Raw genomic sequence first — 26,825 nt, forward strand, 5'->3', positions numbered from 1 at the left:
TCTTTCTGTGAAAAAGAACAGAAAGAGCAGAGATTTGTCCTTTCAAGGAACTTGCGGACAAACCTTTATCTAAACCATCCTGAAGAAACTGTAAAATTTTCGGAATTCTGAAAGAATGCCAAGAAAAATGATGAGAAATACACCAATAAATATAAGTCTTCCAGACTCTATAATATATCTCTCTAGATACAGATTTACGAGCCTGTAACATAGTATTAATCACAGCGTCAGAGAAACCTCTTTGACGAAGAATCAAGCGTTCAATTTCCATACCTTTAAATTTAAGGATTTCAGATCCTGATGGAAAAAAGGACCTTGTGACAGAAGGTCTTGTCTTAACGGAAGAGTCCACGGTTGGCAAGAGGCCATCCGGACAAGATCCGCATACCAAAACCTGTGAGGCCATGCCGGAGCTACCAGCAGAACAAACGAGCATTCCTTCAGAATCTTGGAGATTACTCTTGGAAGAAGAACTAGGGGCGGAAAGATATAGGCAGGATGATACTTCCAAGGAAGTGATAATGCATCCACTGCCTCCGCCTGAGGATCCCGGGATCTGGACAGATACCTGGGAAGTTTCTTGTTTAGATGGGACGCCATCAAATCTATTTCTGGAAGTTCCCACATTTGAACGATCTGAAGAAATACCTCTGGGTGAAGAGACCATTCGCCCGGATGCAACGTTTGGCGACTGAGATAATCCGCTTCCCAATTGTCTACACCTGGGATATGAACCGCAGAGATTAGACAGGAGCTGGATTCCGCCCAAACCAAAATTCGAGATACTTCTTTCATAGCCAGAGGACTGTGAGTTCCTCCTTGATGATTGATGTATGCCACAGTTGTGATATTGTATGTCTGAAAACAAATGAACGATTCTCTCTTCAGAAGAGGCCAAAACTGAAGAGCTCTGAAAATTGCACGGAGTTCCAAAATATTGATCGGTTATCTCACCTCCTGAGATTCCCAAACTCCTTGTGCCGTCAGAGATCCCCAACCTGTGAGACTTGCATCTGTTGAAATTACAGTCCAGGTCGGAAGCACAAAAGAAGCCCCCTGAATTAAACGATGGTGATCTGTCCACCACGTTAGAGAGTGTCGAACAATCGGTTTTAAAGATATTAATTGATATATCTTTGTGTTATCCTTGCACCATTGATTCAGCATACAAAGCTGAAGAGGTCGCATGTGAAAACGAGCAAAGGGGATCGCGTCCGATGCAGCAGTCATAAGACCTAGAATTTCCATGCATAAGGCTACCGAAGGGAATGATTGTGACTGAAGGTTTCAACAAGCTGCCATCAGTTTTAGACGCCTCTTGTCTGTTAAAGACAGAGTCATGGACACTGAATCTATTTGGAAACCCAGAAAGGTTACCCTTGTCTGAGGAATCAATGAACTTTTTGGTAAATTGATCCTCCAACCATGATCTTGAAGAAACAACACAAGTCGATTCGTATGAAATTCTGCTAAATGTAAAGACTGAGCAAGTACCAAGATATCGTCCAAATAAGGAAATACCACAATACCCTGTTCTCTGATTACAGACAGAAGGGCACCGAGAACCTTTGTAAAAATTCTTGGAGCTGTAGCAAGGCCAAACGGCAGAGCCACAAACTGGTAATGCTTGTCCAGAAAAGAGAATCTCAGGAACCGATAATGATCCGGATGAATCGGAATATGCAGATATGCATCCTGTAAATCTATTGTGGACATATAATTCCCTTGCTGAACAAAAGGCAAAATAGTCCTTACAGTTACCATCTTGAACGTTGGTATCCTTACATAACGATTCAATATTTTTAGATCCAGAACTGGTCTGAAGGAATTCTCCTTCTTTGGTACAATGAAGAGATTTGAATAAAACCCCATCCCCTGTTCCTGAACTGGAACTGGCATAATTACTCCAGTCAACTCTAGATCTGAAACACAATTCAGAAATGCTTGAGCTTTTACTGGATTTACTGGGACACGGGAAAGAAAAATTCTCTTTGCAGGAGGTCTCATCTTGAAACCAATTCTGTACCCTTCTGAAACAATGTTCTGAATCCAAAGATTGTGAACAGAATTGATCCAAATTTCTTTGAAAAAACGTAACCTGCCCCCTACCAGCTGAGCTGGAATGAGGGCCGCACCTTCATGTGGACTTAGAAGCAGGCTTTGCCTTTCTGGCTGGCTTGGATTTATTCCAGATTGGAGATGGTTTCCAAACTGAAACTGCTCCTGAGGATGAAGGATCAGGTTTTTGTTCTTTGTTGAAACGAAAGGAACGAAAACGATTATTAGCTCTGTTTTTACCCTTAGATTTTTTATCCTGTGGTAAAAAAGTTCCTTTCCCACCAGTAACAGTTGAAATAATAGAATCCAACTGAGAACCAAATAATTTGTTACCCTGGAAAGAAATGGAAAGTAGAGTTGATTTAGAAGCCATATCAGCATTCCAAGTCTTAAGCCATAAAGCTCTTCTAGCTAAAATAGCTAGAGACATAAACCTGACATCAACTCTGATAATATCAAAGATGGCATCACAGATAAAATTATTAGCATGCTGAAGAAGAATAATAATATCATGAGAATCATGATGTGTTACTTGTTGCGCTAAGGTTTCCAACCAAAAAGTTGAAGCTGCAGCAACATCAGCCAAAGATATAGCAGGTCTAAGAAGATTACCTGAACACAGATAAGCTTTTCTTAGAAAGGACTCAATTTTCCTATCTAAAGGATCCTTAAACGAAGTACCATCTGACGTAGGAATAGTAGTACGTTTAGCAAGGGTAGAAATAGCCCCATCAACTTTAGGGATTTTGTCCCAAAATTCTAATCTGTCAGACGGCACAGGATATAATTGCTTAAAACGTTTAGAGGGAGTAAATGAATTACCCAATTTATCCCATTCTTTGGAAATTACTGCAGAAATAGCATTAGGAACAGGAAAAACTTCTGGAATAACCACAGGAGATTTAAATACCTTATCCAAACGTTTAGAATTAGTATCAAGAGGACCAGAATCCTCTATTTCTAAAGCAATTAGAACTTCTTTAAGTAAAGAACGAATAAATTCCATTTTAAATAAATATGAAGATTTATCAGCATCAACCTCTGAGACAGAATCCTCTGAACCAGAAGAGTTATCAGAATCAGAATGATGATGTTCATTTAAAAATTCATCTGTAGGGAGAGAAGTTTTAAAAGATTTTTTACGTTTACTAGAAGGAGAAATAACAGACATAGCCTTCTTTATGGATTCAGAAACAAAATCTCTTATGTTATCAGGAACATTCTGCACCTTAGATGTTGAAGGAACTGCAACAGGCAATGGTACTTTACTAAAGGAAATATTATCTGCTTTAACAAGTTTGTCATGACAATCAATACAAACAACAGCTGGAGGAATAGCTACCAAAAGTTTACAACAGATACACTTAGCTTTGGTAGATCCAGCACTAGACAGCGATTTTCCTGTAGTATCTTCTGACTCAGATGCAACGTGAGACATCTTGCAATATGTAAGAGAAAAAACAACAACATATAAAGCAAAATTGATCAAATTCCTTAAAATGACAGTTTCAGGAATGGGAAAAAATGCCAAAAAAAAACAAGCTTCTAGCAACCAGAAGCAATGAAAAATGAGACTTAAATAATGTGGAGACAAAAGCGACGCCCATATTTTTTAGCGCCAAATAAGACGCCCACATTATTTGGCGCCTAAATGCTTTTTGGTGCCAAAATGACGCCACATCCGGAACGCCGACATTTTTGGCGCAAAATAACGTCAAAAAATGACGCAACTTCCGGCGACACGTATGACGCCGGAAACGGAAAAGAATTTTTGCGCCAAAAAAGTCAGCGCCAAGAATGACGCAATAAAATGAAGCATTTTCAGCCCCCGCGAGCCTAACAGCCCACAGGGAAAAAAGTCAAATTTTTGAAGGTAAGAAAAAATGATTAAATCAAATGCATTATCCCAAATATGAAACTGACTGTCTGAAAATAAGGAAAGTTGAACAAAGCAAGTCAAGGCAAATAAATGTTTGAATACATATATTTAGAACTTTATAAACAAAGTGCCCAACCATAGCTTAGAGTGTCACAGAAAATAAGATTTACTTACCCCAGGACACTCATCTACATGTTTGTAGAAAGCCAAACCAGTACTGAAACGAGAATCAGCAGAGGTAATGGTATATATAAGAGTATATCGTCGATCTGAAAAGGGAGGTAAGAGATGAATCTCTACGACCGATAACAGAGAACCTATGAAATAGACCCCGTAGAAGGAGATCACTGCATTCAAATAGGCAATACTCTCCTCACATCCCTCTGACATTCACTGCACGCTGAGAGGAAAACCGGGCTCCAACTTGCTGCGGAGCGCATATCAACGTAGAATCTAGCACAAACTTACTTCACCACCTCCATCGGAGGCAAAGTTTGTAAAACTGAATTGTGGGTGTGGTGAGGGGTGTATTTATAGGCATTTTGAGGTTTGGGAAACTTTGCCCCTCCTGGTAGGAATGTATATCCCATACGTCACTAGCTCATGGACTCTTGCTAATTACATGAAAGAAAGAGCTGATTTTCTTGGGGCATGCCCCGCAAAGGGCCCTGTTCAGGGCTGGTAAGGTAAAAGAGCTTTTAACTTTATTAATTTAGAATAGGGTAGGGATTTTTTTTATTTTGGGGGTCTTTGTTATTTTATTAGGGGGCTTAGAGTAGGTGTAATTAGTTTAAAATTGTTGTAATATTTTTCTTATGTTTGTAAATATTTTTTTATTTTTTGTAACTTAGTTCTTTTTTATTTTTTGTACTTTAGTTAGTTTATGTAATTGTAGTTATTTGTAGAAATTGTATTTAATTTATTTATTGATAGTGTAGTGTTAGGTTTTATTGTAGGTAATTGTAGGTATTTTATTTAATTAATTTATTGATAGGGTAGTGTTAGGTTTAATTAGAACTTAGGTTAGGACTTATTTTACAGGTAATTTTGTTATTATTTTAACTAGGTAACTATTAAATAGTTCTTAACTATTTAATAGCTATTGTACCTGGTTAAAATAAATACAAAGTTGCCTGTAAAATAAATATTAATCCTAAAATAGCTACAATGTAATTATAATTTATATTGTAGCTATATTAGGATTTATTTTACAGGTAAGTATTTAGCTTTAAATAGGAATAATTTATTTAATAAGAGATAATTAATTTCGTTAGATTTAAATTATATTTAACTTAGGGGGGTGTTAGTGTTAGGGGTTAATACATTTATTAGAATAGCGGCGAGATTTGGTCGTCAGATTAGGGGTTAATAATTGAAGTTAGGTGTCGGCGATGTTAGGGAGGGCAGATTAGGGGTTAATACTATTTATGATAGGGTTAGTGAGGCGGATTAGGGGTTAATAACTTTATTATAGTAGCGCTCAGGTCCGCTCGGCAGATTAGGGGTTAATAAGTGTAGGCAGGTGTCGGCGACGTTGAGGGGGGCAGATTAGGGGTTAATAAATATAATATAGGGGTCGGCGGTGTTAGGGGCAGCAGATTAGGGGTACATAAGGATAACGTAGGTGGCGGCGCTTTGCGGTCGGCAGATTAGGGGTTAATTATTGTAGGTAGCTGGCGGCGACGTTGTGGGGGGCAGGTTAGGGGTTAATAAATATAATACAGGGGTCGGCGGTGTTAGGGGCAGCAGATTAGGGGTACATAAGTATAACGTAGGTGGCGGTCGGCAGATTAGGGGTTAAAAAATTAAATCGAGTTGCGGCGATGTGGGGGGACCTCAGTTTAGGGGTACATAGGTAGTTTATAGGTGTTAGTGTACTTTAGAGTACAGTAGTTAAGAGCTTTATAAACCGGCGTTAGCCCAGAAAGCTCTTAACTCCTGCTTTTTTCCTGCGGCTGGAGTTTTGTCGTTAGAGCTCTAACGCTCACTTCAGAAACGACTCTAAATACCGGAGTTAGAAAAATCCCATTGAAAAGATAGGATACGCAAATGGCGTAGGGGGATCTGCGGTATGGAAAAGTCGCGGCTGAAAAGTGAGCGTTAGACCCTATTTTGAGTGACTCCAAATACCGGCGGTAGCCTAAAACCAGCGTTAGGAGCCTCTAACGCTGTTTTTCACGGCTACCGCCAAACTCTAAATCTAGGCCTTAGGGTTTATTTTATAGGTAAGTATTTAGTTTTAAATAGGAATAATTTAGTTAATAAATAGTAATATTATTTAGATTTATTTAAATAATAATTAAGTTAGGGGGGTGTTAGGGTTAGACTTAGGTTTAGGGGTTAATAAATTTAATATAGTGGCGGCGACGTTGGGGGCGGGAGATTAGGGGTTAATAAATTTAATGTAGGTGGCGGTCAGATTAGAGGTTAATAAATTTAATGTAGGTGGCGGCGGTGTAGGGGGGTCAGATTAGGGGTTAATAAATTTAATGTAGGTGGCGGCGGTGTAGTGGGGTCAGATTAGGGGTTAATAAATTTAATGTAGGTGGTGGCGGTGTTGGGGGGTCAGATTAGGGGTTAATAAATTTAATGTAGGTGGCGGCGGGGTCCGGGAGTGGCGGTTTAGGGGTTAAACACTTTATTTAGGTGCGGCGGTTTAGGGGTTAATACACTTTATTAGGTATTGTGGTGGGGGATTGCGGTTGACAGGTAGATAGACATTGCGCATGCGTTAGGTTTTTTTTGGAAGGCATTTTAGGGAGTTACGGTGCTCCCATACTCAACGCAAGGCCTGCTACGGCTGCATTTTATGGCGAGGTGAAAATGGAGTAAGATTTCTCCATTTTCGCCACGTAAGGCCTTGCGCTGGATATTGTATACTGACTTACGACGCGGTCCCATGTTAGCCTATGGGAGTAAAAATTGCGGGCGACGGGTGAAATATACAGGCGTAAGTTGTATGCTACGCTGTATATGTGATACCAAACCCGCGCAAAGACCGGCGTCGCCGGATTTTGTGGGCGACGCTGCATATCGGATCGGGCCTTTTATAAGTGAGGCATTGAGAAAAGAATTGAACAAGAATTGAACAAGAATTGAACAAGAATTGGACAAGGGGCAAGACACAAGGCAAGTTGTTTTGTAACATGTTTTATGTATCTTATTGTTTCCTTATGCAATTGCTGCTGTAATACTGTCTCTTATGTGTTTAATTGGTTCACACTTTTGTAAAAATGCTCAATATCTTCATATTCCTTTTTGTTACCTTTTGTCTCTATAACAAACTACATTTTTCAATTACTCCTTCTCCCTCTCCACCTGCACTGTTCATTAGTCCATCTCTCTTAAACTCACCTTACTTTTGTACTCATGAACTTTACCTATTCCTAAACACTCTCTCTCCCCCTGCAGCTCGTCTCAAAAACAGTCTTTGCAGCTTATCTCATGTCCCTCTCCCTCTTGCTTTTACTAACTGCTGGTGACATCTCCCCTAATCCTGGTCCCCAACAACTTCCTAGCTGTGCACATCCATGTGTACCATATTCCATAGACTCAGAAAACAAAACTCTGGCAACCTTACTCACATTCCTCTTGCATCTAAAGCCACTACCACTTTCACTTGTGCACTCTGGAACTCTCACTCTATTTGCAACAAGCTCACTTTCATACATGACCTCTTATCTCCGGCTCCTTAAACCTCTCCCTCCTTCTACCTCCTCACAGCAAACTTCACAGAAGCATTATGTCATTAGATCAGAAACAGCTTGCTAATTCCCTCGAACCTCTCCTCTCATCTTTCTCCTCCTTTTCCTGCCCTGACCAATCTATCTGCCACTATAATTCCACCCTTACATCCGTATTTGACAATCTGGCTCCTCTTACCATAGCTCAGAAATCACACACTCATCCTCAGCCCTGGCATACTCCTCTGACACAGTACCTATGCAGATGTTCCCGTACTGCTGAGCGGCACTGGAAAAAATCTCGGAGTTCAGCTGATTTTCTTCATTACAAATTCATCTAATATACTGCCCTTAATCTGTGTAAGCAACATTACTTCTCTACTCTTAACTCTACTCTTTCTTCAAACCCAAAACGTCTGTTCTCCATTTTCAATACTCTTCTCCGAGTACTCCATACTCTATTGTATGGAAGAAGGACAGTGTCAGTGCTCTTGGCTTGTTACCTACTTTTTATTTTTCTTTAACAATTCCAGCAAAATGGTTAAGGACTACATTACTGTTGTGCTTGTGGTCCATGTTTTATTAAACTGCAGCCCTTTTAGAGAACCCCAATACTAATTTTATAAACCATGGGAATCTAGTCTGGGACTCTTCAAATGTTTTATTTATTTTTAAACATAATATTGACCCCTGGTTGTCTAGTAGGGATGCATAACTCCTCCATGTGTCCCTGGTAATTGGCTGTAAGGCAAATGTGTGCTAAAGTTGCTAAAGGTGGGAGTCTTTTGGGGAGCAGCAGGTTTTTTTAGCACCCACAGCAACACAAAAGTCAAATATACGGCACTGATAAATATATGTTGTATGATGATTTTTTAAGTTGTAGACCAAAATTTACCAAGATTGCGTGTGGACAGGCTCTCAGTTAGAGAAACTCTGCCTGAAATTTGCCATTTGCGATGCTCATTAAATGACAAAAATTCAAAATTTAGCAAGAGCTCTCTTGTGCAATCCCACCTCCCTGCTCTCATGCAACCAATTGCAAGAGAGCAGAGCATGTCAATCACCCCAAACAGGCAAGTGTTGAGTGATTTATCTCACCACCTCTGAGGTGGTAGAGAGAATAAAGAAGCAGTTTTGAATTCTTAAACTATTAGAGATAGAGATAGATACTATATGCAGCAGGGAAGGCCTTGAGAAGTCTGTAGTTTCCAGTTCAGAGAGTTAGAAAACCCATAATTTTCACAGTCAAATGAAAAGAAAAGGGGGAAAAAAAATAATGAAAGTATATTGCAAAGTGGTTTTACTACACATAATTACGTATTTTTTTATTACAATCTCAAGGTGTTCCCTGTCCCTTTAAGACCCACAAAGGGGTGAAAAACATAATTTATGTAAGAACTTACCTGATAAATTCATTTCTTTCATATTAACAAGAGTCCATGAGCTAGTGACGTATGGGATATACATTCCTACCAGGAGGGGCAAAGTTTCCCAAACCTTAAAATGCCTATAAATACACCCCTCACCACACCCACAAATCAGTTTAACGAATAGCCAAGAAGTGGGGTGATAAGAAAAAAAGTGCGAAGCATATAAAATAAGGAATTGGAATAATTGTGCTTTATACAAAAAAATCATAACCACCACAAAAAAGGGTGGGCCTCATGGACTCTTGTTAATATGAAAGAAATGAATTTATCAGGTAAGTTCTTACATAAATTATGTTTTCTTTCATGTAATTAACAAGAGTCCATGAGCTAGTGACGTATGGGATAATGACTACCCAAGATGTGGATCTTTCCACACAAGAGTCACTAGAGAGGGAGGGATAAAATAAAGACAGCCAATTCCTGCTGAAAATAATGCACACCCAAAATAAAGTTTAACAAAAAACATAAGCAGAAGATTCAAACTGAAACCGCTGCCTGAAGAACTTTTCTACCAAAAACTGCTTCAGAAGAAGAAAATACATCAAAATGGTAGAATTTAGTAAAAGTATGCAAAGAGGACCAAGTTGCTGCTTTGCAGATCTGGTCAACCGAAGCTTCATTCCTAAACGCCCAGGAAGTAGATACTGACCTAGTAGAATGAGCTGTAATTCTTTGAGGCGGAATTTTACCCGACTCAACATAGGCAAGATGAATTAAAGATTTCAACCAAGATGCCAAAGAAATGGCAGAAGCTTTCTGGCCTTGCCTAGAACCGGAAAAGATAACAAATAGACTAGAAGTCTTACGGAAAGATTTCGTAGCTTCAACATAATATTTCAAAGCTCTAACAACATCCAAAGAATGCAATGATTTCTCCTTAGAATTCTTAGGATTAGGACATAATGAAGGAACCACAATTTCTCTACTAATGTTGTTGGAATTCACAACTTTAGGTAAAAATTCAAAAGAAGTTCGCAACACCGCCTTATCCTGATGAAAAATCAGAAAAGGAGACTCACACGAAAGAGCAGATAATTCAGAAACTCTTCTAGCAGAAGAGATGGCCAAAAGGAACAAAACTTTCCAAGAAAGTAATTTAATGTCCAATGAATGCATAGGTTCAAACGGAGGAGCTTGAAGAGCTCCCAAAACCAAATTCAAACTCCATGGAGGAGAAATTGACTTAATGACAGGTTTTATACGAACCAAAGCTTGTACAAAACAATGAATATCAGGAAGAATAGCAATCTTTCTGTGAAAAAGAACAGAAAGAGCGGAGATTTGTCCTTTCAAAGAACTCGCGGACAAACCCTTATCTAAACCATCCTGAAGAAACTGTAAAATTCTCGGTATTCTAAAAGAATGCCAAGAAAAATGATGAGAAAGACACCAAGAAATATAAGTCTTCCAGACTCTATAATATATCTCTCGAGATACAGATTTACGAGCCTGTAACATAGTATTAATCACGGAGTCAGAGAAACCTCTATGACCAAGAATCAAGCGTTCAATCTCCATACCTTTAAATTTAAGGATTTCAGATCCGGATGGAAAAAAGGACCTTGAGACAGAAGGTCTGGTCTTAACGGAAGAGTCCATGGTTGGCAAGATGCCATCCGGACAAGATCCGCATACCAAAACCTGTGAGGCCATGCCGGAGCTATTAGCAGAACAAACGAGCATTCCCTCAGAATCTTGGAGATTACTCTTGGAAGAAGAACTAGAGGCGGAAAGATATAGGCAGGATGATACTTCCAAGGAAGTGATAATGCATCCACTGCCTCCGCCTGAGGATCCCGGGATCTGGACAGATACCTGGGAAGTTTCTTGTTTAGATGAGAGGCCATCAGATCTATCTCTGGGGGCCCCCACATTTGAACAATCTGAAGAAATACCTCTGGGTGAAGAGACCATTCGCCCGGATGCAACGTTTGGCGACTGAGATAATCCGCTTCCCAATTGTCTACACCTGGGATATGAACCGCAGAGATTAGACAGGAGCTGGATTCCGCCCAAACCAAAATTCGAGATACTTCTTTCATAGCCAGAGGACTGTGAGTCCCTCCTTGATGATTGATGTATGCCACAGTTGTGACATTGTCTGTCTGAAAACAAATGAACGATTCTCTCTTCAGAAGAGGCCAAAACTGAAGAACTCTGAAAACTGCACGGAGTTCCAAGATATTGATCGGTAATCTCACCTCCTGAGATTCCCAAACTCCTTGTGCCGTCAGAGATCCCCACACAGCTCCCCAACCTGTGAGACTTGCATCTGTTGAAATTACAGTCCAGGTCGGAAGAACAAAAGAAGCCCCCTGAATTAAACGATGGTGATCTGTCCACCACGTTAGAGAGTGCCGAACAATCGGTTTTAAAGATATTAATTGATATATCTTCGTGTAATCCCTGCACCATTGGTTCAGCATACAGAGCTGAAGAGGTCGCATGTGAAAACGAGCAAAGGGGATCGCGTCCGATGCAGCAGTCATAAGACCTAGAATTTCCATGCATAAGGCTACCGAAGGGAATGATTGAGACTGAAGGTTTCGACAGGCTGTAATCAATTTTAGACGTCTCTTGTCTGTTAAAGACAAAGTCATGGACACTGAATCTATCTGGAAACCCAGAAAGGTTACCCTTGTTTGAGGAATCAAAGAACTTTTTGGTAAATTGATCCTCCAACCATGATCTTGAAGAAACAACACAAGTCGATTCGTATGAGACTCTGCTAAATGTAAAGACGGAGCAAGTACCAAGATATCGTCCAAATAAGGAAATACCACAATACCCTGTTCTCTGATTACAGACAGAAGGGCACCGAGAATCTTTGTGAAAATTCTTGGAGCTGTAGCAAGGCCAAACGGTAGAGCCACAAATTGGTAATGCTTGTCTAGAAAAGAGAATCTCAGGAACTGATAATGATCTGGATGAATCGGAATATGCAGATATGCATCCTGTAAATCTATTGTGGACATATAATTCCCTTGCTGAACAAAAGGCAATATAGTCCTTACAGTTACCATCTTGAACGTTGGTATCCTTACATAACGATTCAATAATTTTAGATCCAGAACTGGTCTGAAGGAATTCTCCTTCTTTGGTACAATGAAGAGATTTGAATAAAACCCCATCCCCTGTTCCGGAACTGGAACTGACATAATTACTCCAGCCAACTCTAGATCTGAAACACAATTCAGAAATGCTTGAGCTTTCACTGGATTTACTGGGACATGGGAAAGAAAAAATCTCTTTGCAGGAGGTCTCATCTTGAAACCAATTCTGTACCCTTCTGAAACAATGTTCTGAATCCAAAGATTGTGAACAGATTTGATCCAAATTTCTTTGAAAAAACGTAACCTGCCCCCTACCAGCTGAACTGGAATGAGGGCCGTACCTTCATGTGAACTTAGAAGCAGGCTTTGCCTTTCTAGCAGGCTTGGATTTATTCCAGACTGGAGATGGTTTCCAAACTGAAACTGCTCCTGAGGACGAAGGATCAGGCTTTTGTTCTTTGTTGAAACGAAAGGAACGAAAACGATTGTTAGCCCTGTTTTTACCTTTAGACTTTTTATCCTGTGGTAAAAAAGTTCCTTTCCCACCAGTAACAGTTGAAATAATAGAATCCAACTGAGAACCAAATAATTTGTTTCCCTGGAAAGAAATGGAAAGTAGAGTTGATTTAGAAGCCATATCAGCATTCCAAGTCTTAAGCCATAAAGCTCTTCTGGCTAAGATAGCCAGAGACATAAATCTAACATCAACTCTAATAATATCAAAAATGGCATCACAGATGAAATTATTAGCATGCTGAAGAAGAATAATAATATCATGAGAATCACGATTTGTTACTTGTTGCGCTAGAGTTTCCAACCAAAAAGTTGAAGCTGCAGCAACATCAGCCAATGATATAGCAGGTCTAAGAAGATTACCTGAACATAGATAAGCTTTTCTTAGAAAAGATTCAATTTTTCTATCTAAAGGATCCTTAAACGAGGTACCATCTGATGTAGGAATGGTAGTACGTTTAGCAAGGGTAGAAATAGCCCCATCAACTTTAGGGATTTTGTCCCAAAATTCTAATCTGTCAGGCGGAACAGGATATAATTGCTTAAAACGTTTAGAAGGAGTAAATGAATTACCCAATCTATCCCATTCCTTAGCAATTACTGCAGAAATAGCATTAGGAACAGGAAAGACTTCTGGAATAACCGCAGGAGCTTTAAAAACCTTATCCAAACGTATAGAATTAGTATCAAGAGGACTAGAATCCTCTATTTCTAAAGCAATTAGTACTTCTTTAAGTAAAGAGCGAATAAATTCCATCTTAAATAAATATGAAGATTTATCAGCATCAATCTCTGAGACAGAATCCTCTGAACCAGAAGAGTCCAAAGAATCAGAATGATGGTGTTCATTTAAAAATTCATCTGTAGAGAGAGAAGATTTAAAAGACTTTTTACGTTTACTAGAAGGAGAAATAACAGACAAAGCCTTCTTTATGGATTCAGAAACAAAATCTCTTATGTTATCAGGAACATTCTGCACCTTAGATGTTGAGGGAACTGCAACAGGCAATGGTACATCACTAAAGGAAATATTATCTGCATTAACAAGTTTGTCATGACATTTAATACAAACAACAGCTGGAGGAATAGCTACCAAAAGTTTACAGCAGATACACTTAGCTTTGGTAGATCCAGCAGGCAGAGGTTTTCCTGTAGTATCTTCTGGCTCAGATGCAACGTGAGACATCTTGCAATATGTAAGAGAAAAAACAACATATAAAGCAAAATAGATCAAATTCCTTATAAGACAGTTTCAGGAATGGGAAAAAAATGCCAAACATCAAGCTTCTAGCAACCAGAAGCAAATGAAAAATGAGACTGAAATAATGTGGAGACAAAAGCGACGCCCATATTTTTTGGCGCCAAATAAGACGCCCACATTATTTGGCGCCTAAATGCTTTTGGCGCCAAAAATGACGCCACATCCGGAACGCCGACATTTTTGGCGCAAAATAACGTCAAAAAAATGACGCAACTTCCGGCGACACGTATGACGCCGGAAACGGAAATGAATTTTTGCGCCAAAAAAGTCCGCGCCAAGAATGACGCAATAAAATGAAGCATTTTCAGCCCCCGCGAGCCTAACAGCCCACAGGGAAAAAAGTCAAATTTTTGAGGTAAGAAAAATAAGATAATTAAAGCATAATCCCAAATATGAAACTGACTGTCTGGAAATAAGGAAAGTTGAACATTCTGAGTCAAGGCAAATAAATGTTTGAATACATATATTTAGAACTTTATAAATAAAGTGCCCAACCATAGCTTAGAGTGTCACAGAAAATAAGACTTACTTACCCCAGGACACTCATCTACATGTTTGTAGAAAGCCAAACCAGTACTGAAACGAGAATCAGTAGAGGAAATGGTAAATATAAGAGTATATCGTCGATCTGAAAAGGGAGGTAAGAGATGAATCTCTACGACCGATAACAGAGAACCTTATGAAATAGACCCCGTAGAAGGAGATCACTGCATTCAATAGGCAATACTCTCCTCACATCCCTCTGACATTCACTGCACGCTGAGAGGAAAACCGGGCTCCAACTTGCTGCGGAGCGCATATCAACGTAGAATCTAGCACAAACTTACTTCACCACCTCCCTTGGAGGCAAAGTTTGTAAAAACTGATTTGTGGGTGTGGTGAGGGGTGTATTTATAGGCATTTTAAGGTTTGGGAAACTTTGCCCCTCCTGGTAGGAATGTATATCCCATACGTCACTAGCTCATGGACTCTTGTTAATTACATGAAAGAAAATAGTAAAAGTCAGCTCAAGAGCAGCAAAATACTTCCACTCCAGAGCAGAACACTGCCAGTGATTGGTGACTACACATATATGCTGCTAATGATTAGTTCAACAGATGTGTTCAGGTTAGGACTGGCAGTACATTGCCATTCCAGGGCTGATTTTAGCCATAGGTTTAGCCCCTTTTGAGTAGTAGTAGTAAAAGAAAATGATCTTATTGCAACTTTTTTTTCAGTGTGACAGAAACACTATTGTCAGAGCTCTCTCTTACAGCAATAGAATACAATATAAATAATTTATTTATTCTCCAGGTCAGACACTATCATTTGCTATAGATGATTTAAATGTAATTCTTTTTAAGTGTTACCAGTTACCTGGTTCTCCATTCGGTCCAGGGGGACCCATCTCGCCAACATCACCCTTTTCACCTAGAAAATATATTTATTAACAGAAAATCACAAAGATATCTAGAACTTAGTATACACTTTTTATATATATTTAATCATTACTTAATTATATTAATATAATCACAATATAATCAATTTATATTTTTTAAATGTGGCTTTACCCTTAAACGAATCTCCTTTATAGCATCAGGTCAGATTGAAAATACAAGTTTAGCTGCTGCAATAAGATACTTTCCCAGGACCTGTGTGAAGTGGCTTTCATTTTAGTAAGTTTTTAAACTTCAAAAGCATTCTGATTCATAAGAAACACTCAAATATTTTACACTGATACCCCTAACCAACAAAATTTGATTTATGTATTTTAAAAGCTTTTCTCTTTTGAAAATCCATTTTGGCCCCTTTTTGATATGGAATATCCTGCTTTTCAAGCTGTTTTCATGCACGGTTAGTTCACATATTACTAAACATATGCAAATAACATTTTATAATATGTAACTAGTACACAGCTAAAACATGATCATCAGGATGTTAATTCACAACTGCATCTTTGAACGTATCTATTGTCACTACATCGTTACACACTATTACTATGATATGCGACTTGCAGGTGATTACGATTTAAATGTAGTGAGATAAGTGTAGTGACATCTGTGATAATGTAGCAAATGTTATATGAGAGGAGCTACAATTAGTTAAGCTATGTAGCACAATCCACACATGGCTGCTTAAAAGGAGTTGCTATATTATTGTTATCTGTGCCTAAAAGAGTAGGACATAAGCAGTTGGGATAATCAAAAAGAAAAGATGGTCCATATTGACTTTACAAACACTACAATAAAAACTACTCATTGCCTGTTCCTATAGCAATAAACTCTAACCCAGCTCCCAAAGACCACAATGAACCATATATATGACCCTATCCTCCACCATAGTTAATCCTATATGTAAACCTGTTTCCTAGCACAATACCTCACTATCACCCAATGGATCCTCCAAATGGTCACTCTTCTGATAGAGATTAATCAGAAGAGTGGACAAGACCAATTAGGGGAGTTTGCAGTGGTGGGTTTTGTGAGGGCGATTTGAACTGGGGAGTCTCACAGAGGGAGGTGCAATGATGAAGTGTCAGGAAGGGGATTTTAACCAGTAGGGGGCATGTGTAGTTTTTTTTTTGTTTAAGTTAAATGGTGCTGCTTGTGGAGGGGAAAGATGAGGAGGGACTGTTGAATGGTAGGGGATTTGTAGTGGAGGACTTGGACACTTATAGGGTTAATTTTGGTAGAGGATAGGATTAAGTATAGGGTTAAACAGCTGCCTGGGAGGCTGGATCAACCATGGATAAGTTTCATCATGGTGGTGGAAAGTTACTGATTCAGGCTCTAATACCTATATGTTATAGTGGACTCTCGTCATCATCTACTTATCTAGATGGTCATAGTGACCAGCCATAAGTACTTGCTAAACTTTGGATGTTTACTCTTAGCGTGCTGTCACTCAAAACATATGGTTCTGTTACATTTTTGTGTAACTGATCCTTTTTCACATTATATGTCTTTTTTTATGCAGCACTTACATTTTATATACTCAGTTGAGATCTATCCCTGCCTAATTTGACATTTTTAAAAAAGATCATTCTAAAATGATGCAAGATTATATAACATTGTTACTTTCACTAATGGAATCAATAAGATGCATTCCAACACATTAGGAAGGCATTATCCATGCTAAATTAACCCCTTAACGACTAGTGTACCCTGTACATTATGTGATCATTAAGGGTTTTTTTAAGCTCAGCTTTGTTGACAGCAGCAAAGCTGCACTAGTACTGAATGCCTCACTTCTAGAGGCATGCAGTTATAGTGCAGTCTTGTTGACACCGGCTACAACCAAGGCACATAAGGGGGTATGTGAAGACCAGCTGACGTAGCCTGTTGTTAAGAGGTTAAAGGCACATTTTCTATATGTAAATTCTGCATTTAAATTTAAACATGTATTGTGAATTATTATGGGCCTTAAAGAAGATGGCATAAAGAAGATGGTATAAATGTAATTGAAACTAACACAACACTATCAGATGTGCATTTACAATAAATGCTCATTGGATGACCGTTACTTCTTACTAATGAACATTTGTATCTGTCAGCCAATGAGCTTTAGTATTAAGTACCTGTCAGCCAATTATCATTAGTATGAATCACCTATCAGCCAATGAGAATTAGTAGGAAGTACACAAATGATACTGCTGTACAGTATTAGCTCCAATTTTCTCAGGCATCTATGACGGACTACGTAAACCAAGACTAAAGTCTGTCTCTTAGATTCTTTTGTTTGTTTAACCAATCAGAAGAAGAAAACTGAATTTGGGTGGTTAACTCTTGAGAAAGCCACAGAATACCATAGAAAAAGAAACCAGAAACCATATGAAGCTTTTACATATCAATCTCCAATTCATTTTTATAGAGACTGGTATTAGTTCCACTGCAAGCTGGGCTCAGAGATATATACCTCGGATGACTTTAAATGAATAAAAATATATATTTACCTTTATATCAAGTTATATAATGAAATAGATAAAACTAAGCATTTGACAGTTACATAAAAGAGAAAAACAGATTTTTCTTCATATTTGAATATTTCCTGCATTTGGTATTTAGATTTTTATGCAACATATTATAAACATTAATTATAAATAAAGTATTAATATTAAGAAAAATGCTTTTGTCATCATAGTAATCATGAGTGCAGTGGAGAATAAAAAAAAATGTAAATGAAATGTTCACAGGCGATACGACTGTTAATAATGGATAAACATATAAATCAAATGTATCTAACAAACAGAAACAGATATGTTTTCCTTTTTATAAATTTCAACAACTGGGTGAAAATGTTTTTTAATTTATAAATAGTTGCTCAATCTTTTCTGCATGGGCTGAAAATAAAAAACAAGTATATAATAATTGTATTTAAAAATAATGGCTCATCCTTTTATTAGAATATTAACATACGCACTGTTATACAATATCCTGCATTTTTAATTACAAATCTTACAAATGAGATTATTTAGGATGTACCTTTAGAACCAATAGGGCCAATCTTCCCATGTCGACCCATGCTTCCTTTAAGTCCTTTTTCACCCAATTCACCTGCAAAATAAATGATCAAATTAACATAAGTTTATGTATTTAATGTTACATTTATGACAAATCTTTAGATCTTTAGTGGCTTGAGCTGCTATAATAGTCAAATAAAATAGGGCTTGACAAATCCTGGAAGTCAGGAAGCCATGGCTCCTAACATTCCATTTGTGTGTCATAACTTTTAAAATTATTTTGTATACTTCCTTTATAAAATCATTCAATGGTTCCTAAAATATACATGGCTAGATTACAAGTGGAGCGCTATTTTAACGTGCACCCGTAAAGGGGCAAATTTGCACGTTTACGGTCACATTTTAAACAAGCAGCTGTTTCACTTCTGCTCTCTGGTTAATGAAAAAAATGTCCCCCAATAGCCACCAAAATACAAAAGATAGTTCTTTCATCTAAAATAAAAAGATGAGCATCTTTATTTTTATTTTTTTAAATCTAGAAGAAGCAGTTATAAGGGTTTAGAGTGAGGGGATGTAGGGTGTTTGAAAAAGAATGGCACTTTAAGTGCCTTTACATTGAGGTTAATGGGGACTGTGTTTTTACTGTAAATATATATGTACAGTATATGCTTATATACATATATATTTATGTGTTAATATGTGTATATACACATAATTATATATATGTATATATTCATATATTTTTATTTTGCTGACCAACGCTGCACGAATTGTCCCCCGCGCTGCGCTAGGTGCTTTGCCCTGTCTGACGTCATGAGAACGAGGCTCCCATTGGAGCCTGCGGAAGTACGCTCTCGTGAGGACAAGGCTTTCAGGCAATGCAAACGCCTGATTTGTAATATAAGCGCACATTTACGTGCGCTGGTATTACTGAGTGGAGCGCAAAAGCCCAATATTGCGCTCCACTCATAATCTAGGCCACAGTTGGTTAGTCAGACAGTAGCATATCTAGATTTAATAAAGTTGCAACATTGTACCAATGAAAGGAGTATATATATATATATATATATAGCTAGATTAAAAGCAAAACAGAAGTTAGTGTGGCCAAATGGTGATAGGCCCACAACCATGTCTTCCTCCCTGGGTTCCTAACCCACCAGCCACACAATGAATGTCTTTAACCAAACACACTGAGATACAAACAAGGGTGACAAAGGACCTTTGTAATTTCCCTAGATAAAACATGGAAAATGACTGTACTCTCAAACCAGACTAGGTACACATCCCATGAACCTGCAAAAATTACAACCCTGGGTGCTCACCAGCACTCAGACAGCTGCACAGCTTTCAGTGACTCAGTCATTTAACCTCACACAAGTCGGGTTGCCACGTCAAGGTCTCCTCCTCCCTTTGTACACTGCCTGAGTCACTGAAAGCTGTTCAGCTGTCTGTGACTGCTAGTGAGCCCCCAAGGGCTGTGGGTTTGCAGGGTCATGGGACATCTACCCAGTTCAGATTGGAAGTGTAGTCCCTTTCCATGTCTTGTATGTGTCTAGGGAAATGCTCAATGGTCTGTGTCACCATTGTTTGTATCTCAGTGTGTTTGGTTGAAGGCATGCATTGTGTGGCTGTAGGTTAGGGACCCAGGGAAGAGGAGACATTGACGTGGCCCTCAGCCTATCACTATTTGGCCAAATGCTAGACCTAACTCTTCCATTTTGCTTTTAATCTAGTTGTGTGCTTGTAAGTGAGTGCCAGACTTTCTATGTATTGTGTTAATAGTTTTGTTTTGTAATTTTCCCTATGAGCTTTGTACTCAGGTTTGCCATGGGTTAACTGCCTAAGACACTGAAAACTGTGAGCACCCAGGGATGTGAGTTTTGCAACAATCCATTACTCCTGGGAACTTATACCCAAGCTGTGGAGTCCACAAGTAATATAAAGGGAGGGTTTTAAAAAAAACATTATTTCACTGATAAATTAAATCCACAACCCCACAAAAACCCAACAAGGGCATAAATATATGTTTTGTTTTTTTAAATGCACTTAAAAAATAAATCAATCACACAAGAAAAAATTAAGCTGATACAACTGCCTGATGGACCTTCCTACCAAGGCTGCCTAAGAAGAAGCAAAAACATCAAAATGGTACAATTTAGTAATAGTTTGCAAAGAAGACATAGTAGGTGTCTTGCAAATTTGGTCAACTGAAGTCTCATTCTTAAAAGCCCAAGAAGTGGCAATTGACCTAGTAAAATGAGCAGTAATCCGTTGCGGTGGAGGCTGCCCATCATGTCAAGATACAATAATATAATACAGAGTTTACAGTGGTAAGTTGCTAAAACTGTAACAGTGTGCACAATACCTATCCATTAGGTATTTACTGATGAGTTAATAATTGTTTACAGTTATATCCCTTTTACATTTCATAGTAAGCAAAATAAAAGCATGTCAACCCTTGTACTAGACACTTATAGCTAACAATTTCATGCCTGAATAATCAAGCAAAATTGTCACCAGTTTTTAAAAGGATTTAAATATATTCGCCCAAAATACTATTTTTGTAGTTGTAATTAATATAATATGAAACAATATGCAACAATAAAAAGCAGTCATTCTAAACAATTTATGATAACACTATTTTTTTTTTTTTTTTGGATTTTCACTTTTTAAAACTTTAGATGATTTAAATAGTGAAATAAGTAGACATGTGGAAGGGCGAAAAAAATTGGTTTGTCCGAAAGATTCGGTTTGGATTTTTCAGGTCAGAATTTCGTTCATGGTCGTGTTCGTTTCGTTTGAATAGTCAGTTAAGAATTTCGTTCAAAATAAAATCTATTCAATTGCATTACAACCAATAAAAAGCCCACAAAATATTAATGCTTTAACAACAAAATCACACTGGTATGAAATGCCAACAATTGAAAGATTCAGTGACAACGGTAACAGAAAAACACACAGGAACTAGAACAAAGAGAATTCAAACAAAAAAATTGACCCTATTGTCTAATTTATTTATTTTTTAATTCTCTAATTTTTTTTCATCTCCCCCCAGGTACCCATATTCCTCACACACCTGCTCCATACAAGTTCATAGTTAATAGCTATCCTTGGAGACTCAATTCAGAGACGGACAGGAGCAGGAGAGGCAGCAGGCAGCAGACTTGCTGAACTAGTTAGGTACACAAAACCCAAAAATTAGCTTTCTAGGGAGGATTGGTCACAGCTGCAGCTTCCTATGATTTTTTTAATCTAACTGATGATGACCACCACAGAGCAGGAAGGCCATGAGCAGGAGAGGCAGCAGCATCAAGCAGCAGAGTTACGGAACTAGATAGACCTCACAGTACATAAGCCTCATAAATACACTTCTAAGGGAGGAGGAGGACAAACATGTGCCTAGAGCCGCTTAGACACAGAACCAGTAGTTCCCTAAGGATTTGGATTGACGGATGATGACCACCACAGAGAAGGAAGGGCAGGAGCTTTCCCAGGTGTCAGCAGCATGCAGCAGACTTACTGAACTAGGTGTCACGCCGCTCCGTTGCTTGGCAGTTGCCAGGGACACAGCGGGTGTTGTGAGAATGCGGCGATGACATAATTGCCGCACGCCAATTTCGCTTTCATGCGGGTTGGATCCTGGGACTCCTCCTTGGCGCAAATCTGCGCCTGTGAAAGTACCTGCATTACTTACATACAGTGCTCCAGTATAGGTTGTCTTGTACTCCCTGGGTGCTTCGTTAGATTGCTCTGTTTGTTTACTACTGTATGCCTTATTGTTGCTGAACTCTGCCTGCCTGTGACTACTGTACAGATTAACCCCTGAACTGCTGGATTGCCTTATTGTTGCTGAACTCTGCTTGTCTCTGACCACTCTCTGATTAACCTCTATACTGCTGGTACTCTGGATTGCCCTGTTGTTGCCAAACTCTGCTTGCTTGACTATTCTCCAGTTATCCCCTGTGGTGCCGTGAAGGATTGTCCTCTCTACTGTGAGTACTACTTACCTCATTTAATTATCTATTCTCTTGTTCTGAGATATTTATTTATCCTTCCACCTGACCCCGGGATAAGAAGACTACTGGCCAAGTTTGGTCTGATAGGGAAATATCCCACGAGTATTACATTATACTTGGGCCATGGGAGTCTATTTACTATGGTGCAAGCGGACATGAACCTATATAGCAGATCACGTCCGCTGCATTTATCATCTTGTGAACTGCTGGTGCAATGCCGCCCCCTGCAGATTTGCGTCTAATCTGTCAATAGTAGGGGGTGTCAATTAACCCTATTGTATTCGATCAGGTTGATTTCTATCCGCCGCCTAAGAGCAGGCAGACAAGTTATGAAGCAGCGGTCTTTAGACCACTGCTTCATAACTTCTGTTTCCGGCCTCAAGCTCCATATGGAGCTTGATAAATATGCCCCATGGACCCAAATGAGGCTGCAAGAGCAATCTCTTTTCAGGGACAAAAGCTGGGGACCCATGCCACACACTTGCAGCCTGGATTCTAAGGTAGAGACTTTTACCACTATGCTCTCCTCACTTGTTGCTGAGAAAAACACTGCTCCTGTTGCCGTACAGCCTGCGCATGCTGCTAGTACCGCAACCTCCTCCCCTGCTTCTGGTAGCATACCCCGGATGACAAGTATGATGGTACTACAGACTGCAGAGGATTCCTTAATCAGTGCAGACTGCATTTCCGCAATGACCCTCATACCTTCCAGTCCCATCAGTCAAAGGTCACCTTTATTGTTTCCTAGTTGAACGATAAGGCCCTAGCCTGGGTCTCTCCCTTATTGGAACAGAACGCTCAACTCCTGAACGATGCCGATACCTTCATTTCTGCACTCTCTTCTGTGTTTGGGACCTCTGATCGCACTTCTGCTGCCGAATACTCACTCTTGGATCTCCACAAGGGCAATAGGTCTGTGGAACAATACGCCATCAAATTCCGCTCTATGGCACATGAGACCAGTTGGTATTGCAGTGCTCTCAAGGTGGCCTTCCGGAGAGGTCTACAAAAACGCATCAAGGATGAGCTCACTTACAGTGACGTTCCATCTACTCTGGATGAATTTTTAGAGATGTGTATCAGTCTGGATTCTCGCTTTCAGGAGCGACTAGCTGAAAGAGAGAGAACTCGTAGAGTCCTGCCTTCTCGTCCTCCTACCCGACTAGCTACTAGACCGACCCCTAACTCTCCTGCACCTCCAGTTACCTTTGAAGAGGAACCCATGGATCTCTCTTCCCTTAAGTCCTCTGAATCTGAAAGACAGAGTAGAAGGAGGTTAATACTATGCTTTTATTGTGGTTCCAATTCACATCAACTAAAGAATGGTGATATACTGCCAGGAAAAGCCAACGCTTAGAGGATAAAAGTGGGATACCTCTAAGCATAGCTACTACCAATACCCCTCACTCTTCTCGGATCCTGGTACCTACTACCCTTACTTTTCTCCAGAACACTGTTCATGCACAGGCCTTTATTGGTTCAGGGGCAGCTGGAAATTTCCTAGATCACTGTTTCATGATCCAAGCAGGTTTGCCTCTTCTACAGAAAAAACAGTGTCTCAAGATAACCACTCTGGATGGCACACCCCTTGGATCAGGTTTAATCCATTTTGAATCAGCACCTCTAACCATGACTATGGGAGTCTTACATTCTGAACAGCTACAATTTGATGTCATCCATTCTCCTGCACAACCATTTATCCTTGGTCTTCCTTGTTTACGCAAGCACAATCCTAAATTCGACTGGACTGAGGGATAGTTGGCCTCCTGGGGTAAATCCTGTTTTCACTCCTGCCTGGCCAAGGTTACTCCATTGCACCAAACCCCTATAGCCGACCTTCTTGTATTCTTCCCTTGGTATATGATGAAGTTAGGGATGTGTTTGAAAAGAAAGCTGATGATGTGCTACCACCTCACCCCCTTACAACTGCAAAATTGACCTCTTCCCTGGAGCTCCACTTCCTAAAAGAAGGACGTATTCACTCTCCAAGGCTGAAACCAAGGCCATGTAGAATAAATATCCAAGGAAACTTAGCTAAAGGCTTTATTCGCCCTTCCTCCTCTCCTGCTGGGGCTGGTTTATGGTTTGTCAGTAAGAAGGATGGTGGTTTAAGACCCTGCATTGATTATAGAGCTCTAAACAACATCAATATTAAGAACCGTTATCCTATTCCCTTAATCACTGAATTATATTATTCACTCCAAAATGCTTGTTACTTTACAAAACTGGATCTTTGTGTAGCGTATAATCTCATTCGTATCTTCCCGGGACATGAATGGAAAACTGCCTTCAACACGAGATTTGGGCATTATGAATATTTAGTAATGCCTTTTGGGCTATGCAATGCCCCTGCTATCTTTCAAGCATCTGTCAATGATGTCTTCCGGGACCTCCATAATCGTACTGTCATTGTCTATTTGGATGACATCCTCATATTCTCCACCACCCTGAAGGAGCATCATGAACATGTGAAACAGGTACTTCTTCATCTCAGAAACAATTCTCTGGTAGCCAAGTTGGACAAGTGCGAATTTGATCAAGTCCAGATTCAGTTCCTTGGATACGTTATCTCAAAGGAAGGTTTTGCCATGGATCCTACTAAGCTAACCGCAGTTCTGGAATGGCCTCAAACCATCACATTGAAGGAACTACAGACATTATTGGGGTTTTCCAATTATTATAGTAACTTCATAAATAACTTCTCCAGAATCGTTACCCCACTCACTGAGCTGATTAAACGAAACAGAGAATGCAAAAATTGGCCTCCAGTAATTGTGGAGGCTTTTTCTCATCTAAAAAATGCCTTTTGTACTGCTCCTGTGCTATGTCATCCTGACCCTGACCTGCAGTTCACTTTAGAGTTTGTTATCTCTGAAATAGGAGCTGGTGCTGTCCTGACTCAGAGGGACACTTCCACCTCCAAGTTGCATCCTGTAGCCTTTTTTATCTAATTGTTATACCCCTGCAGAAAGGAACTATGATGTGGGGAATCGTGAGCTCCTAGCCATTAAGATGGCCCTTACTGAATGGTGACATAGGATGGAGGGCACTGCCAACACCATTCAAATTCTCACAGATCACAAGAATCTAATGTACTTAGAAACTGCTCATCGACTCAATCCTCGACAGGCCAGGTGGGCCTTATTCTTTTTTTGCTTTCATTTTATAGTCTCTTATCTTCCTGGGACCAAGAATAAAAAGACTGATGCACTTTTCCATCAGTTTCCTCAGTCAAATAACTCTTCTGAAGTTCCTATCGAATACATTATTCCTCCCTCCTGTGTGGTTGCTCAACTCAACACCTCTCTTCTTCAAAGACTGCAATGTGCCTAGTCAAGAAAAACCTTCTGAAGCCCCTGCGGCTCCTGAGATCCTTAATGTTCCTCCAAACCTTTGCACTCCTGTGCTATCCTGGGCTCATGACAGCAGGCTCATCCTGGTTTGACAAGAACTGTTAAACTCCTTTCCCGCCACATTTGGTGGTTTACCATGAAGTCAGACTCTCAGGAGTATGTCAAGGCTTGTCAGACTTGTGCTGTTAACAAGACTCCCTGATCTCTACCTCATGGCCTGCTTCAACCATTGTCCATACCCAAACAACCATGGATACACATAGCCATGGATTTTGTTATAGACCTCCCTCCTTCTGACCATCATACAGTCATCTGGGTTGTGGTGGATCGGTTCTCCAAACTTGCTCATATTGTACCCTTACATAAGCTACCTACAGCCCAAGAGTCTTTTTCTGTTACACATAGTACGACTCTATGGTTTACCTATAAACATTTCTTTATCCTCTGGCTATCATCCCCAGACTAACGGGCAAACAGAGAACAAATCAGGATCTTGAAGCCTAACTCAGAGCATATGTCAATTCTCAACATACCAATTGGTCTGAGTTGTTGCCCCTAGCTTAACTGGCAAAGAAAAGTCATTAGCATTCTTCTCTACGATGGTCTCCTTTCCAGGCCACAGCTGGTTATCAACTTTGTGTCTTTCCTCTTTCTGCCCAGTCCACAGGGGTCCCTGCTGCAGATCGGCGCTTCACTGACCTCACTACCCATTGGCAACAAATACGCTCTCAGTTGCACTCAATCCTCTCCAGATACAAAAGGTTTGCTGACCATCATCAAACAGAGTCAGTGTTTTATAAAGCGATTTCACCTAAAACGTATATATAAAAAAAAAAAGAGATGGAAGCCTTAGACAGATGGCACAGTTATTAAACTAGGTAGGCCACACAGTACTTAAAGGGATACATTTGCACAAATACTATGTATAATATTTTTTTAAACGCCTAGACCTAAGGCAAACCTTTATATATTAATTACCGCAAAAGTAAGGGGCTATACCAATAGCATTTGTTAAAAATCCATTATCCTAGTATGAAATTGACTAAAAAATTTTTTATCAAACAATGAATAAAAACTATAATATGGAAGAAAGATCGGTTTCCGGGGAAAGGAGTCAGGTGGAGGTTGCACAGAGATCTGG

At 39.5% G+C, this 26,825-nt stretch overlaps 1 protein-coding gene across 4 annotated transcripts in view; it reads right to left on the reverse strand.

Moving 5' to 3' along the window:
* The window catches only part of COLEC11 (collectin subfamily member 11), a 116,522-nt gene that overhangs the window by 21,809 nt on the left and 67,888 nt on the right, over positions 1–26,825 (reverse strand). For all 4 annotated transcript variants that reach the window (XM_053709718.1, XM_053709719.1, XM_053709720.1 and 1 more), the window contains 2 exons: positions 18,338–18,409; positions 15,234–15,287 (listed from right to left, as the gene is read on the reverse strand). In XM_053709718.1, coding sequence (XP_053565693.1) covers positions 15,234–15,287; positions 18,338–18,409 — 126 coding nt within the window. The remainder of the gene's footprint in view (positions 1–15,233; positions 15,288–18,337; positions 18,410–26,825) is intronic.

The sequence above is a fragment of the Bombina bombina genome, chromosome 4, assembly GCF_027579735.1.
Source record: "Bombina bombina isolate aBomBom1 chromosome 4, aBomBom1.pri, whole genome shotgun sequence".
NCBI classification, from domain to species: domain Eukaryota; kingdom Metazoa; phylum Chordata; class Amphibia; order Anura; family Bombinatoridae; genus Bombina; species Bombina bombina.